The 15,517-nt window shown below is 40.9% G+C and overlaps 1 protein-coding gene across 1 annotated transcript; it reads left to right on the top strand.

Annotated features, from left to right (window-relative positions):
• Nucleotides 1-5,079: 5,079 nt before the first annotated feature.
• Nucleotides 5,080-12,199, top strand: ognb (osteoglycin, paralog b). Its single transcript, XM_083769403.1, has 6 exons — nucleotides 5,080-5,346; nucleotides 5,813-5,885; nucleotides 6,699-6,863; nucleotides 7,926-8,128; nucleotides 9,475-9,567; nucleotides 10,342-12,199. Exons 1-6 carry the CDS (start codon nucleotides 5,242-5,244, stop codon nucleotides 10,513-10,515), a joined length of 813 nt encoding a protein of 270 aa, XP_083625529.1. The 5' UTR covers nucleotides 5,080-5,241; the 3' UTR covers nucleotides 10,516-12,199.
• The last annotated feature ends 3,318 nt before the right edge of the window (nucleotides 12,200-15,517 follow it).

The raw sequence follows: 15,517 nt of genomic DNA, 5'->3' as shown, positions 1-15,517 counted from the left end.
TAAATCATTTAGCTGGGGACCCACTGAAACCCCCACAATGGCCACCAGGGGTCTCTAAATCCCTCGTTGAGACTTGAGAACAATCAGAACTAACTTTATTGTCACATCATCACTGGCAGGGAGAACTAAATAAACCATTAAAAGACATACGTGCACATTATGCCAGTCAATCTAAGATTTGACCCAAAATAAATTGCAATAGAAACCCCATTCCAAGCATTAGTTTTGCACGAAAAACACTCCTTGGGCTAAAAACAGCCATAGCCGTCATCACATTTGGGGATTTTGGGCAAGTCAAGTGGCTACTGGTAAATGGACAATGAAACATTTAAACAATATGGTGGCTCAAATACACACCAGCCCCCAGTTGCTACCGGTGCGTGTGTGCTGGTCCAAAACGAACCCTGCTTGTCTGCCTCGGTTCCCTGGTTCTGGAGGAAGCCGGCCAGAACCAGAGCTATATATACCACTCCCTCCCGGAGTCTATAGATTCATCTAGAACAGCTGGGGGTGCCCACACTTTTTATACTTGAGAGCTAGGCCTATACTTTCAAAATTTCCAGCTCAACCAGATCTACCCAGTAGTACCCACCAAAAATATATATTATCTCATTGCTGAAAATAGTTACATATTAGACAAAAGCATTTGGAATGGGAAATAGAGGAGGACAATGGAATTGGTAGAATTTGATTTTGTATACAAGTTTGTAATACTGTCGTTGGAAAAAAAACAATATTGCATTGTGGTTTTGAGCTGCCCTTTTTATGTCAATCAATCAAGTGAGTCACCTTAATTCCAGTGGCAGATGCCAAAAATAGTTTTTTATTTATTTAAATTATATATATCTTTAGGGGTTTTATGTGGTCTATACCTGCACAGCCTGTGTGATCTATACTGGTTTTTGGGCACCCCTGAATCCCTGATGCCCCCACTTTGAAGGACCCCACTTGGGGAATCACTGTTTTATGAGACATCACAGACCTAACTAAAGCAGGCGTCTTCAACAAGGGGTCCAGGACCCACAGGCGGTCCTCAGAGTTTCAGACAAATATTTGTGTGATGGGAAGTTTCTTATTTCTTTCATCGTTTTTGCACTAACCAGAAAAATAGCAAGCTCGCAAAAATCTACAAGCTCGCAATGCCTCGTGATGCGAGGCGTTGTGAGCTTCATGTTATAAGTGTTTGTTACATGATGGGTGAGGACATTTCTATTTTGGTATCAAGGGGAGAAAGAGCTAAGAGATTTTCACTACAGGAGCACAATGCCAGTAGACATTTTTCGATTCCAGGCTCCAGCTGGTTCCTGTGTCCAGATGTGAATTCTTCGATATCATTTTTCCAATACTGTCAGAGATGAAAGCAAGGCCTTATTGTTTGGTCAGTGGTTAGATTATTGTATAGTCAAATCCATTAAGGTCCTGGTGCTCACCTATAAAGCTCTACAGTCAGTCTCCATTATATTTATCTGCAGAGAGAGCAATAAGCTACTGTTCTCTTTCATACGCTCTTTTACGCAGTGTTGCAGAGATCCAGTTTTAAGTAAAAGACACAAGTCATTTTACACTTGGTTGCATGAAAATAGCAGATCTACAAGCTCACAACGCGTCGCGCTGTGTAAAATCAGCCATTACGAAGCCATGAATGAAGGCCCGCCAAAATACATTTTAGTCAACTAAAACTAGACTAACTAACTAAAACATTGCAGATGACTAAAATGTGACTAAAACTAAATGAAGTTTTATTCCAAGACTATGACTAAACTAAAATCAAAATCTGCTGCCAAAAACAACACTGCTTTTCCGAGCCTTCTGCTTTGTGCGTCACGATTTATTTCACGATATATATCGCTATATGGCAGCAACAGCAATATTCTGAAATAGTGCCGATTAGTTTGTGGAAATCGTTCTGAAGAAAAGACTATACATTTCCAGCCCCTTCCATTTGTCACACTTCTGCAGAATTAACATTACATCTTTGTTTTAGAATTCATTCGAAGAATAACAGACGTTTGGATTTGAATCCCTGCTCAGGGAAAACATGAATGTTGGCAGGATGATGCATAAGGATAGTTTCCACACCTCAAATAAAATACAGACGAAGATAAACCATCGTGTTTGGTAGAGAGAACAAAAATGCTTGTCCTGTTACTTCTTGTGGAAAATTGAATTCATTTTGAAAAATTCTTAAGCTACTTGTCTTGAAGAAGTAATGATTTACTTTTTATGTGTTGGGTAGGCCTCTAAGGCCCCATTTAGACTGCAGTCACATCCAGTCAGATCGGATTTATTTCTCAAATGGGATCTTTTGGCCCGACCGTTCAAACCTCTTTCGCAAGTGACCAATGTGACACTGTGTATGTTGTTTATTGTTTTTTAATTAAGTTTTTTTTTTAAATGTTTTACTGTAAAGCACTTTTGTGTTCAGACTGAGACAGCTATATAGATCTTCTGAAATGTTGAAATTTGTATTTGTTGTTTGACATACTATACCTTGTCCCTATGTTTGATTACTTTATCTACTTATTTGTGTATATTATTTTATAGGCGAGAACCATATGGGATTATTTTCTCACCTACACATATTTTTCTTTTATTGATTTTCTGGTGTATTTTTTGGTGCGAATAAATAAAACTAAAAACAAAACTAAAAAAATAATGTTTCCATTTCTGCCAATAAAGTATTCAATCCATCGTGCAAATCGGATTCCATGTAGTATGTACTTGTTTGTGGTAAATGGTGCATTTATATAGCGCCTTTATCCAAGACACTTTACATAGATTGTGCATTACATTCACCCCATTCACAGTTCACACACGCATTCATACACCGATGACAGAGGAAACCATGCAAGGCACCAACCTGCACATCAGGAGCAATTAGGGGTTAATTGTCTTGCTCAAGGACATTTCGACACTAACTCTGGTGGAGCCCGGGTTCGAACAGGGACTCAGGGGTAAAGTGGCCGACTTTACCCCTGAGCCAAAGCTGCCATGATTGTGTTTATATTTATTTAAATAAACCGGATTCCAATCTGGATGTGGCACAGATCTGATTCAGGCTTAAATTGGTATGTTAAGTGAGGCGTTAGCTTCATGGTTGGAACAACACATTCTCCAGTGCATTGCTTGCTTTGGCTTTTCCTTTTATATTCACTTCATACAGAAAGGGCTCGGGCCAAAATTCCACTAATCATATCCCACTGTTCCTCTCCTTTATTCTCCCTCCACTCTAGACAACCGTTTCCTTGATTGTTCATGGATTTGAAAGCCAACAAGTTTTCCATTCACTTTTTTTTCTCTCCTTCTATTCCCGAAACACACATAATAATAACCGGGCCTGGTCCTTCCAGGAAAGGACAAAGGTCCTCTTTTTCGCTCGACGGACGGGAACCATCAGAAGCAGTGCTGTGAAGTAGCTAAGTACATTTACTTATAATTACTGTACTTTATTTCCAATACTTGTACTTCTTCTCCAATACATCTTGGATCTAAACGTTGTACTTTTACTCCACTACATTTATTTGAAAACTAGTTACTAGTTAGTAGATTTTCATCATTACAGAACATGTACCACTTCAGCACTATACTGTATACATGTGTGTTTAAGACATGCACTGTACAAGAGCCAACTTGCCATCAACTAAATAATCAAATTAATACTCCCCGCCCGCCGTGATCGATAATGACCTTCCCGACGTGTAAGCCAGAAAGGCTGTGGAATAAAAATAAGCACAGACAAGTTATCAAAGGCAGCAGAGATGTACCGATACCGGCTTTTCCTTCCTCATACCGATACCCGTAACTGCATGTCGGTCGATACCCGAGAACCGATACGATACAAGTGTTTAATGTAATAATAATCTAGGACTGTGGTTCTCAAAATGTGGTCCAAGGACTCTCTGGGTCCCTTTAGGGGCGATTCACACTATGGTCCCGGGTGCGCACTCGGGACCACTTGGCAGATGTTGTGGTAGTGTGAATGATGCGTACCGTTCCCGGGAGCGGATCGCCCAACCGTCCCCGGGACCGCATGGGGGGAGGGTCTCTGGACCGTTGAAGTGTATTCAGATACGGATCGTTCCAATGTTTTTTTTAAAGAACGTGACATAATCTCTAGTCGACGAGCCAAGCGTCAACAAAAAAAAAAACACAGCCGCTGCACGATGCGTAACACCAGCGCATTTCTCAACGCCGCCCTTCTCCTGTTGAATCTGCTTATACGCGCAGCACCGCAGTACGCGCTGATCTTATTCTGCGGACTACACGTGGCTCTTGGGCTTTGCTTGGCATAGTTTCCAAAGTAAAACAAAATAATAATAATGCTAAAGTAGAATCCATAGCAAACTAATACACTGGATCACAGAACTGACTGACACAGTGAATAGCAGGCAGGCTGACAGTGAAGTAGTATATCGGTGTGTCTGGATTTATTTGAGACAAAGCCGCAGAGTTGATGGTCAGTGTCCGGGCACGCCAGCCATCAAGCAAACCGCCATCTGGAGGATTAAAGTGTGTTATGCAAGTGTACCCGGGTGCGTTGTTGTATCTCGGGCAATGTGAATCATGGCCATCGGGGACTAGGCAACCGTAATCGGAAACGGTTCCAATGAAACGGATTCAGTCTGTCTCAGTGTGAATTGCCTATTAGTTTAGACGGTCCCAAGTGGAGCCATGTAGGTCTCTGAGTCTGAGACTTCAGAGTGTACAAGTAAGGGTCCATTTGGTTCCATTTATACTCTCTCAGAGTTATGGGGCCCACTGCAATTAAAAACGAGAGAACCACTGATATAGGAATAGATACAAATTCCAAAAGTTACAATTTAGTATAAAATAGTAGTGCCACATCAACTGAAGCAATCAAAATACAAAGTAATTGATGGCTGTACATACTTGACATAATCATAGATTTGTGACACACTCGCCGATACCGATACCAGGATCTTTAGGAACAGTATCAGCAGCAGCTTTTCCGATTCTGGTAAATCGATATCGGAACAACTCTAGAAGGCAGCACAGCGTATACTGAGTTAAAGTGGGTGTCCCTTTTTTTCCTTCTCTCAGTACTAGCCCACCGCCAGCTTAATAAAAGTGGATGGAAAATTCTCCTTGCTCACATGTACCTCACATTTCAGACTGCTTCTCAACAACACATTTCAGCACGGCAGACAGACTGCTTCTCAACAACACATATCAACCCAGCAGACAGACAGACAGACAGCATTGACTTCATAACAGAACACAATGACGCACTTCTTCAGGAGTCTCAGGACTCTGGTCATCATGATAATCGTGGTTCCGTGGATGTTATCCTCCGCAGTGAAACCCAAGGAGGCAAGAAAACCTAAGGTAAAGTATGCATCGTGTTAATGCATGGCATGCACTAGAGAAGTGGTTTTCAGCCCTTTTCATGTCAAGGTCTATATATATTCTGCAATTCTTTGAGCCAGGGACCATTTGATGAGATTTTGTTGTCGTTGGATAAGAGTTTGTCTTCAATTCCATGTTGTATTGATGTTGGTACAATTAGGAGAGATAACAGGCAAACGTTGATCAGAGTAACAATTCTTCAACATTGTGTAGACTCCTTGGCCCTCAATAGTTCTCTCAATAGTTAAGACCTGTAAGGGTCCATTTGGCTACCAACTCTCCATCATTTAGCTGGGGACCACCACAAGGACCACTGGTGGTGCCCGGGCCACTGGTTGAGTACCACTGCACTATTAGGCTTTGTTTTTGGCGAGGTGGCAAGGACAGATTGTGTTCTTTTGGCGTCAAGTACTAGTGAAGTGAGATGTTTTTTTCCTTTCTGCAGAAAAACGTTGCGACCGTTCCGGACTATGGCACCCCTCCAGAAGATTCAGACGCATCTCCTTCTTCTGCCGATGGTAAATGCTCATTTTATTTGCATACTGTCGGCATATCTAGTTTTCAACAGCTAGATCCATCTTTAAAGACAATTGAATGTTGGTGTGTCCTTTGTAACGGACACTAACAAATAAACACAGAGTTAAATAAAGGCTGTTAGTGATTTCAATTTCATTTTCAGAATTGTAAAATCTCTCTATATTCACATAATAGTTATTGCTGTAATTTGTTCTTTAACAGTGGTCTCCCTTTCTCTCCAGCTCTTTAGTAAACATATAAAAGGACATTTTTGGGTCGGGATACCAAATTTCACAGTAAAGTTAATAAAGAATATTAATATGAATATGAATTAAAGTTGTCTTTCCCCCACCTGTAAATGAGAGACAGGGAGGTACGCCTTACTGAACAAACACATACCATTAATTTTCTATAGTGATTACTATCACAATATAGAGCTTGCTGCTTTCAGAGCTTCCCACATGCCTGCTCTCTGTGTGTGTGTGTGTGTGTGTGTGTGTGTGTGTGTGTGTGTGTGTGTGTGTGTGTGACTGTGTGTGTGTTGTTTTTGTCGAATAAAACGACGAAAAATGTTCGTCGACTACCCTTTTCCACTGACGAAAACTAAATAGATTTTGTTCGACTAAATCAACTGTAGATTTAATCTTATGATATTTAGTCGACTAAAACTAGACTAACACTAGAAGACATTCCAGGTGACTATAAAATGTGACTAAAACTAAATGAAAACTATTCAAGACTATGGCTAAAACAAAAAATCAAAATTTGCTGCCAAAAAACAACACTGGTGTGTGTGTGCGTGTACGTGTGTTCAGAGCTGCCCACCTGCCTGCTGTGTGTGTGTCTGACGGGGTCGGTTTACTGTGAGGAGGTTTCTCCTGAGATGACGGCCGTGCCCGCTCTGCCCAAGGAGACCACCTACCTGTACGCACGCTACAACAAGATCACCAAGATCAGCAACAGAGACTTCGCAGATATGGGTAAAAAGAAAAAAACATTTAGGCCTGACTTCGAAGTTTAAAAACTTCTAAATGTAAATCATGACAGTTTTCTGAAATATAATGTTTTTATATCAGTGGTTCTCAATATTTCATGCCAAGGACCCCAAAAGGTATATGTAATTGGCCGCCGACCCCCATCTGAAAATATGTTGTTCCAGGGACCCCCCCCCCCCCCCCCCCCCCTCAGTTGCAACGATTTGACATAAAAACGTTGACAATATTCAAAGATTTGAGGCACATTTTCACGTTTTTTCAAAAATAGCAGACCTACAAGCTCGAAAGCTATGAGCTTGTAGATCTGCTATTTTTCAATAGCTAAAGTATGACTATGACATAATGTTTAAAACACCAAAAGGGGTTCCCGTCCAGAATGGGTTAAAAATAACATACATCCACTTTTGCATTATTTCCAAATCATATATTATACATGAATGAATGTGAATGTCAAAAAGATTTTTTTCCCCTGACTTTTGATATTGTTTTCTTTATAGCCAATTATTCTATCGATTACTTCTTTGATTAATCGAATAATCGAGAGCAAGTTTTTTTTATGGATCAATGAATTGACGTTGCAATAAATTCTAATATCGTTTTTAATAATCAACTAAATTGATTAGTGCGATTAACCACTTAAGTCCTACTTTCAACAGTGTCACGCACAAATAGTACCTCACAATGCGAGGCGTTGTGAGTTTATAGATTATTTTCAGAATTCTTGCCTCTTTTCTTATATCATTTGACAACTTAGTTAGTACCAATAGTTTGTTGATTACTTTTGATGAAGTGATGGTCTTTTTTTTCTTTTCTTTCTCTACCTTTTTAATACCTTAAATTGTCACTTCACTGTCACCTGACCCACAGGTTGATAGAACCCCTTCCATGATTTGGCGCTGCACTGCAGCGACATGGACATAAGGGCTACGCTTGCATGCGGGCCCTTTGTCTAAGACAAATTTCTTCCTCGGGAGACAAATAATAAAGAACCTTATGATGAACATAAACTCTCAAGCTTATTTTATCTTTGACTTCTTCCATCCATAGTGACGTTAAAAAGAATCGACCTGACTGGAAATCTCATCAGTGAGATAGAAGACGGGGCTTTCTCGAAGCTGAGCAACCTGGAGGAGCTGACCCTGGCAGAGAACCGGCTGACCAAACTGCCTGCGCTGCCGGGAAAACTCATGTCTCTCAACGTCAACTTCAACAAACTGCAGACCAAGGGCGTGAAGTCCACCGCTTTTAAAGTAAGCCTCCTTAAAAAGGGCATCTTTGAAAAACAAAGAAAAGGTCCCACACACTGTCAGACACTTGCCAAAATGTTGCTCTTTATTAGGTCAACGTTTCAGTCAATTAGACATTCATCAGATACCCTTTTTAATATACAGTATGCTCTATTGCCCTACGCACCTGTCACTAGCCTTCTGAGGTGTGCATCGGCCATTTGCTAAAAAAGTAAGCCTCCTGACATCAGTACAAGTGCTTAACTCAAACTTTTAAGTCAAGGACCCACACATTTATATGCATTTGGCTATGGGGGGGGGGGGGGGGGGCACCTCAAAAGAAGCAAAGATTAGTGTTAAATATTTCCACTGTTTAAAAACAATATTCAAAGATTTGTGATAATTGTAAAGTTTCTTCTTTTTTCTTTTCTCAAAAATAGCAGATCCAAAAGCTCACAGCATAGTGAGCTTGTATATCTGCTATTTCTGAACAGCCATATGGTTAAAACTAGAGAATGTCCAAAGGGGTTGACACTATGGCATGTAAATAAAATGTTGGAGTTTGCTTTCGAGTTGCCCATATGAGTGAGGAGTCTGCTATAAACACAACACGAGATCACAACACTGGTATCGGTATTGGCTAACACAGAAATGGTGGTATCGGAATCGTATCAGGAACGGAAAAAGTGTATCGGGACATCCCTAGTTAAAACTACACCCACGGGTCTTTGAGGGGGTTCCAGGAGATCCCCAACAAAATTAGGAAACATATTGTTTTTATACTTGGCTATTCAAAAATAGATGGTCTACATTAAGCATAGTGATGCAATGCATTGTGAGCCTGCAGATCAAAACATTTTTGAAAAACTGAAAGATTTTGCATGATTTTTATACTATTTCTTCCCAAACACAATCCTCTCTTATGGGGACTCGTGGGACAAAATCCTTTCAAATGGGGGTCCGGTCCATAGTGTGGGGGTATGATCTTTATGTCTGGGACACCAATCTACACTTAAATCTCAGAATATACAAATGGACCCGCAAGGGACCTTTCAAGGGTACATTTGGTTCCATTTGTACCCTCTCAGAGTTACAGACCTGTAAAGGTTCTGGGTAATATCATTGTCTACTCATTTTGTATGTCCATGGCAGACATTTTATTTGGACAAAAATGTCCACCACAATCCAGCATGGCGTCTGGCGATGACAGCTGGTTACCAACTATGAATTATGTAGCTGGGACCGACTGTGGTCTAGAATAAAACTTGTTGCACATTTCTTTGAAGTTTAAACTCTGTTAATATAATTACAATAACAGTGAGTTATTTTAATGTCTTCTAATGTGTTCTTTTTTATTTTTTGTGTTGCAGAAACTCGTAAAACTGGCATATCTCTACCTTGGAAATAACGAAATGAGCGCGATACCACAGCTTCCAGAGTCGCTCCGGATCATTCACCTAAATGTAAGTTCATACTCCCGTCAAAATGTTTTAACCTGCTGTATTTTTGTCTGGGAATTTTTAATCGGTTTATAGTGTATAGCAGTGGTTCCTAAAGTGGAGTTCCAGGGGGTCCCAAGCTAAATGATAGTTTGGAACCAAATGGACCCTTATCGGTCCGTAATGGGTTAATTTGGTTCCATTTGTACACGCTCAGAGTTAAATTGACATTGATTTTTACAATATAATTTTACAAAGAAATGTCAATAAATGGGGGTCCATAGACTAATGCATGTCAAACTGGGGGTCCCTGAAATTAAATGGGTTTAGAATCACCGCTAGAGCCGTAAAAGTCTTCTCCCTGGCATATCTCTTCAAATGGGGGGTCCGCGGGCTAATGAGTGTCAATTTGGGGGTCCTTGACATGAAAAGGTTTGGGGACCACTGGTGTATAGGACAGGCTAATGTTCCATCTCCTCTTTGGTGGTGTAAAGTAACTAATTACATTTACAAATACTGTACAATTGAGGTACTTCATTTATTTTATTTTATTTTTTAACTTCCGTGGTGGAGTATTTACAATTTCCAGTACTTTCACTTTTACTTCACTAAGTCTCAAAAGGCAAATGTTGCACTTTTTACTCCACTACAGTTATTTGAAAACTTTAGTTACTATTGTTACTTTGGATATTTTGATTATTATTACAAAACAGAGTTACAGTACTTCTACATCGCAGTATTGATATTTGATACTTATAATACACGAGTACTTTTTCCAAAACACTTCTCCTTTTGCAGAACAACAACATAAACGCGGTCACAGACGAGACGTTCTGCAAAGGCAACTCCACTCACTACATCAGGGCCAACCTGGAGGAGGTGAGGCTGGATGGAAACCCGGTCCGGCTGGCCCAGCATCCCAACAGCTTCATCTGTCTGAGGTCGCTTCCAGTTGGAACGTACCGCCGGTGAACGACCCAGCAGGCCCGTCCAGTTGGCCTGTGCACCGCTGAAACTAAAGCCAGGAATGCAGTGGGAGAAGAAAAGCACAATAATATGTCTGATTTATCCCCATTAATTAAGGCCCAAACCGCAACCAATGATTCGCCAATCAGTGGCGTGCACAGATAAGACACTAGGCGGTGCTAGAGCACCTGCCCTTTGCCCTCTGGACAGCAATGTGCCCTTTTGAAAAAAATAATAATAATCATTTTTTTTGTACAGTGTACAAAAACCGGTCCACGGTCAAATACATTATAGTTTTAGGAACATGAAAAGGTTTGAGAACCACTTATAACCACCGTGTCTCTACTCTCCGGAATAATCATTAGCCTTCTTGCTATGATGTCAAGGAAAAGGAGTCCGTGTTGCAGAACTGGTGATTTAATAAACAAAATAATAATTAAAAAAGGACAAACGTGATCAGCCAGGGTTCTATTCTGTATCCAACCTCCGTAGTGAACAACAAAGTAGTATATCTCTTCCTCTTAATAATGCGACTGCTTCCCTGCACACCAGAACACACAAGTAAACACAAGATATCCCATAATACTCCTCGTCCCAGACTCAGCCCGCCAACACAGTTAAAGGAACAATCCCCCTGTATATACCTAGGGTTACACACTTATATAGCAACATTAGGTTTTTCAGAAAACGGTTTTCTGGAATTAGAAGACATTAGTAGAATCGGGCCCTCATGGTCTTAAATTGATTATACTCCGTTGCACTTTTGTCTGGAAGGGCTGGGGTGATACATTACATCCAATTATCCATGACCGTCGACACCAGACTGGATACTGCCTGCCGTTAATGCCACAATATGCTCTTTTATATGCAAATTTAGGACTGAAGCTGATTCTAAAAGAAAAAAATAATTAAGCCTTGTTTTTTAAACTTTCGAAAATGTCAAAAATAGCACGATCTACATGATCACAAGGTGTGACGTTGCAATGCATCGTGAGCTTTTAGAGCTAGCCTTTTTGAACATGTGTATTATTGTCGCAATAGCAATACACTGAGGTATTCGGTCCAAAATATTGTTTTGTTATACCGGTAATTCAATCAATATATTGATCTTTTGTCAGCATTAAAAATAGCCGATCTATAAGCTCACACGTCACAGCTTGTAATTAGTTATTTCGCTTGTAGATTGGTTATTTAGCTTGTAGATTGGTTATTTAGCTTGTAGGCTGGTTATTTAGCTTGTAGGCTGGTTATTTTTGGTGCGAGTCAGCGGCCTGTGCAAGACGCTACAGTGATGCTAGGAGCAAACAGAATCTAGTAGATTCAATAGATTCACAAATATACAGATATGAAGTGGATATTATAATACTGCAATATAGTAGTGATTCAATATCAACAAAATCGTCACACTCAAAAGGTCTGCAGTTTATACGTATGTATAAACTATAACTATACTATAACTATATAACTGTAATATATATATATATATATATATATATATTCTTGGAGAACAAAGAGCTTTACACAATGTCATCAAACGGTTCATGAATGGCATAATGGTGGTAGGCCTATAAGGTGTTTGCATGAGACAGCCTAGTCAGGGCAACACATCTTATTTCTTTCTCTCCCCTTTGGTGAATAATGAATAATAAACTGTTTAAGGGCTCAATAAAATGATCATGAACTCTTTTAACCGTTTTGTTTTCATTGGTACTGAGGAATATTTTCGCATGCTTTCTGTTAACTTCGTGGCAATTTGGCAAACATGACCAATATTGACGGAACATTACTCGGTCATCAAATCAGTGTGCGCGCCTAGAGGTTTTAGAAGAATTGCTGGCCTTAAAATGCAATATCGCTATCGAACCAATATCAAAATATTATATCGGTTTTAGCCCATATTTTATTTTATATTATTACATGGCTTGGTTGAATGCTTGATTCCGATTGGTCAATCGCTGAATTCAGCGGTGTGTTATTTCTTAATAACAGAGCGCTCCGCTCTATATTAGACCGCTGCCTAATCAAACCCTCTGAGTGAGCACCAGCTGCGCCCCGCTTGATTTACTGCTGTTTCCAACATGATAGACATGTAAACACACACACACAAAATCAGTGTTTTTCTTTTTTTCTGGGAGCTTTCAAAGGAGTCAACAAGTTGGAATACTTACATTCAACTAAGCTGTTTATGTCAGGACCAGGGGGGCAGTCAGACAGATATTTTGTGAAGCCACTGAGGAAATCGGGATTTCCTGAAAGTTCATATAATGGCCCATAGCCCCATAGAAGTCCATGTATTTGGGCCCAACTTCACCTAGACTGTATTACCTTAATAAACATGGTCATGAATACTTTCTGCTTCCAGTCACTAGTTTAAAGTCTCATTTCTCATGTCATAATATTCTTTTTGGAAAATGATGGTGCCATTTATTTAAAAAATGACCATAAAGTCGCGCATGTTCTGAGGGGCGTGGCTACCGTTACAGTCTATGATCGGGATTCCCCTCCCACTCGAGTCAAAATAAAAACCAACAGAGAAGAAGGGGGTCCCGCCTCGTTGTCTGGGCCAGCCAATGGCCAGCTGGGCTAAAACGGATCTAGAAAGATGGCGACTTACAATACAAGGACTGACCATAGAGTATTAAAAGGATAGAGACTAAACTGGCGCGAAGCTCCGCCCCCTCCGCTATTCATGTCAGTGGAAGTTGCTCAGTGGCATTTTGAAGCACCCAGAAGGCTGCCGGAAGTCTATTTCCGCATTTTTCGCTGATTCAGCATTTGGGCACCAAATGTTGGAGAGCATAAATATCTACAAAGTGTTTGTTTCATAAAAATCCACTACAGACATGTTATGAGCTACTTTCTGTCAAGACATTCTGTGCAGGACGGGTGATTCTTTTTATAGTGTCAAGAGTTTTGAAGTGTCGCGGTGGAAAAGTAATGTGCATGTGCATACTCAATAACGTTGCATCTGTAGTTATGGAATAAAAAGACATTGCTTTTTCAAATTGCAGTGTTTGTTTATAGGCTATATAGGACAACATCTTGAACTTGTTTCTATACAGATATTCGTGGATAAATATCGGGTTATCGGCCATAACGGCCAACGTTGGTATGTGGTATTGACCGGACAAACATCCGGTTCTCGGTATATCGGCCAGAAAGGTCACATCCCTGATATTATACATAGTCTTTGAGCCCGTCAGGGTGCCGTTAAGTCCAATATGAGGGAAACAGGTGGACGTTGTTAAGTCCAATATGAGGGAAACAGGTGGACGTTGTTACGTCCAATATGAGGGAAACAGGTGGACGTTGTTAAGTCCAATATGAGGGAAACAGGTGGACGTTGTTACGTCCAATATGAGGGAAACAGGTGGACGTTGTTAAGTCAAATATGAGGGAAACAGGTGGACGTTGTTAAGTCCAATATGAGGGAAACAGGTGGATGTTAAGTCCAACATGAGGTTGTTATGTCCACTGCAGCCTGAGGGAAACAGGTGGATGAATGTCCAACGATGTGTGAGTCTTCACTTATGAAGAGCTACCCTCTGCTGGTACTCCCGTTCCGACTGCTTCCGTCTGTATACATCGTCTGCGGGGGGAGAGGGGGGGAACGACAACAACAGAAAATAAGTTTTGTTTCAGGTAGTACCATGCTAAAATGGTGGAGCCAAATGGATTACATAACTTACAAGAAGTCTACACAATTAGAGAATGTAGAATAATTGTTATTTTTGATCAACGGTTGCCTGTTATCTCTCCTAATGGTACCAACATCAATACAGTATGGAATTGTGGACAAAATCTTATCCAACAATAAGTCTGTGGCTCAAATACAGAATAAATAATGGACCTTGATATGAAAACGGTTGCAAACCACAGTATTAGACTGTGGTTGTACTGGTCAGTACAACAGTATCAGACTGTGGTTGTACTGGTGGTCAGTACAACAGTATCAGACTGTGGTTGTACTGGTCAGTACAACAGTATCAGACTTGTTGTACTGGTGGTCAGTACAACAGTATCAGATTGTGGTTGTACTGGTCAGTACAACAGTATCAGACTGTGGTTGTACTGGTGGTCAGTACAACAGTATCAGATTGTGGTTGTACTGGTCAGTACAAGAGTATCAGACTGTGGTTGTACTGGTCAGTACAACAGTATCAGACAGTGGTTGTACTGGTCAATACAACACTAGAAGATCAAGATCAAGATTGCTTTATTTGTCATTTTTTACAACTGTAACATCAGAAAAAACGAGATTACGATGTGCTGAGTGCACGGGCCGCAGCAAACATGGGTCGCGCCGCCACAAACTTCTCTTTACATCATAGAAAAAAAAGAAAAAGAGGCAAGATACTGGGGGGGGGGGGGGGGGTGCGGGGGGATGCATAGAATGGGTGAGGGGTATTGACAGAGAGGGAGGAAGGGGGGGGATGGAGTCAACATATCACATTACAATCATAATTGTATCGTGCAGGCACAGAATGAACTTGGGTGGGGGTGAGGGGTTGGTTTTGGGTCTGAGCACAAATAAAAAACACTGTTCCTCACGCCAAGAACTGCCTGAGTACAGGAAAAAGAAATACACAGCCGGGCAGCAGGTGGGGGGGGGGGGGGGGTTGGGGGGAGATGTGATGCACTCAGCATCAGGGGGGGTGGTGGAGGCGGCGTGTAGTGTAGGTGTGTGTGTGTGTGTGGCATTGTCTGTGAGAGTTCATGTTTATGTTTGCGTATCCTGGGCTCCTCTCGTATCTGGGCCCCCGGGTCACGTTGTCTCAAAGTCCAGATAGTGAAAGGAATAACAGCCATGCTGTGCAGACTGTGACCTTGATTCCCAGGCTAACAGTATCAGACTGTGGTTGTACTGGTCAGTACAACAGTATCACTTCAGACTGTGGTTGTACTGGTCAGCTCCCAGATGTGTGTGAGATAGTGGTGCTGGACCATGCTGAAAACCAACATAAATTATTGACCATGGATAAAACAATGGTTAAATAAAAATGTCAAA

Source organism: Protomyctophum parallelum (genome assembly GCF_964188405.1).
Source record: "Protomyctophum parallelum genome assembly, chromosome: 7".
In the NCBI taxonomy this organism is placed as follows: domain Eukaryota; kingdom Metazoa; phylum Chordata; class Actinopteri; order Myctophiformes; family Myctophidae; genus Protomyctophum; species Protomyctophum parallelum.
The sequence above is the reverse complement of the archived record's forward strand: the minus strand, read 5'-3'. Positions and strand labels throughout refer to the sequence as shown.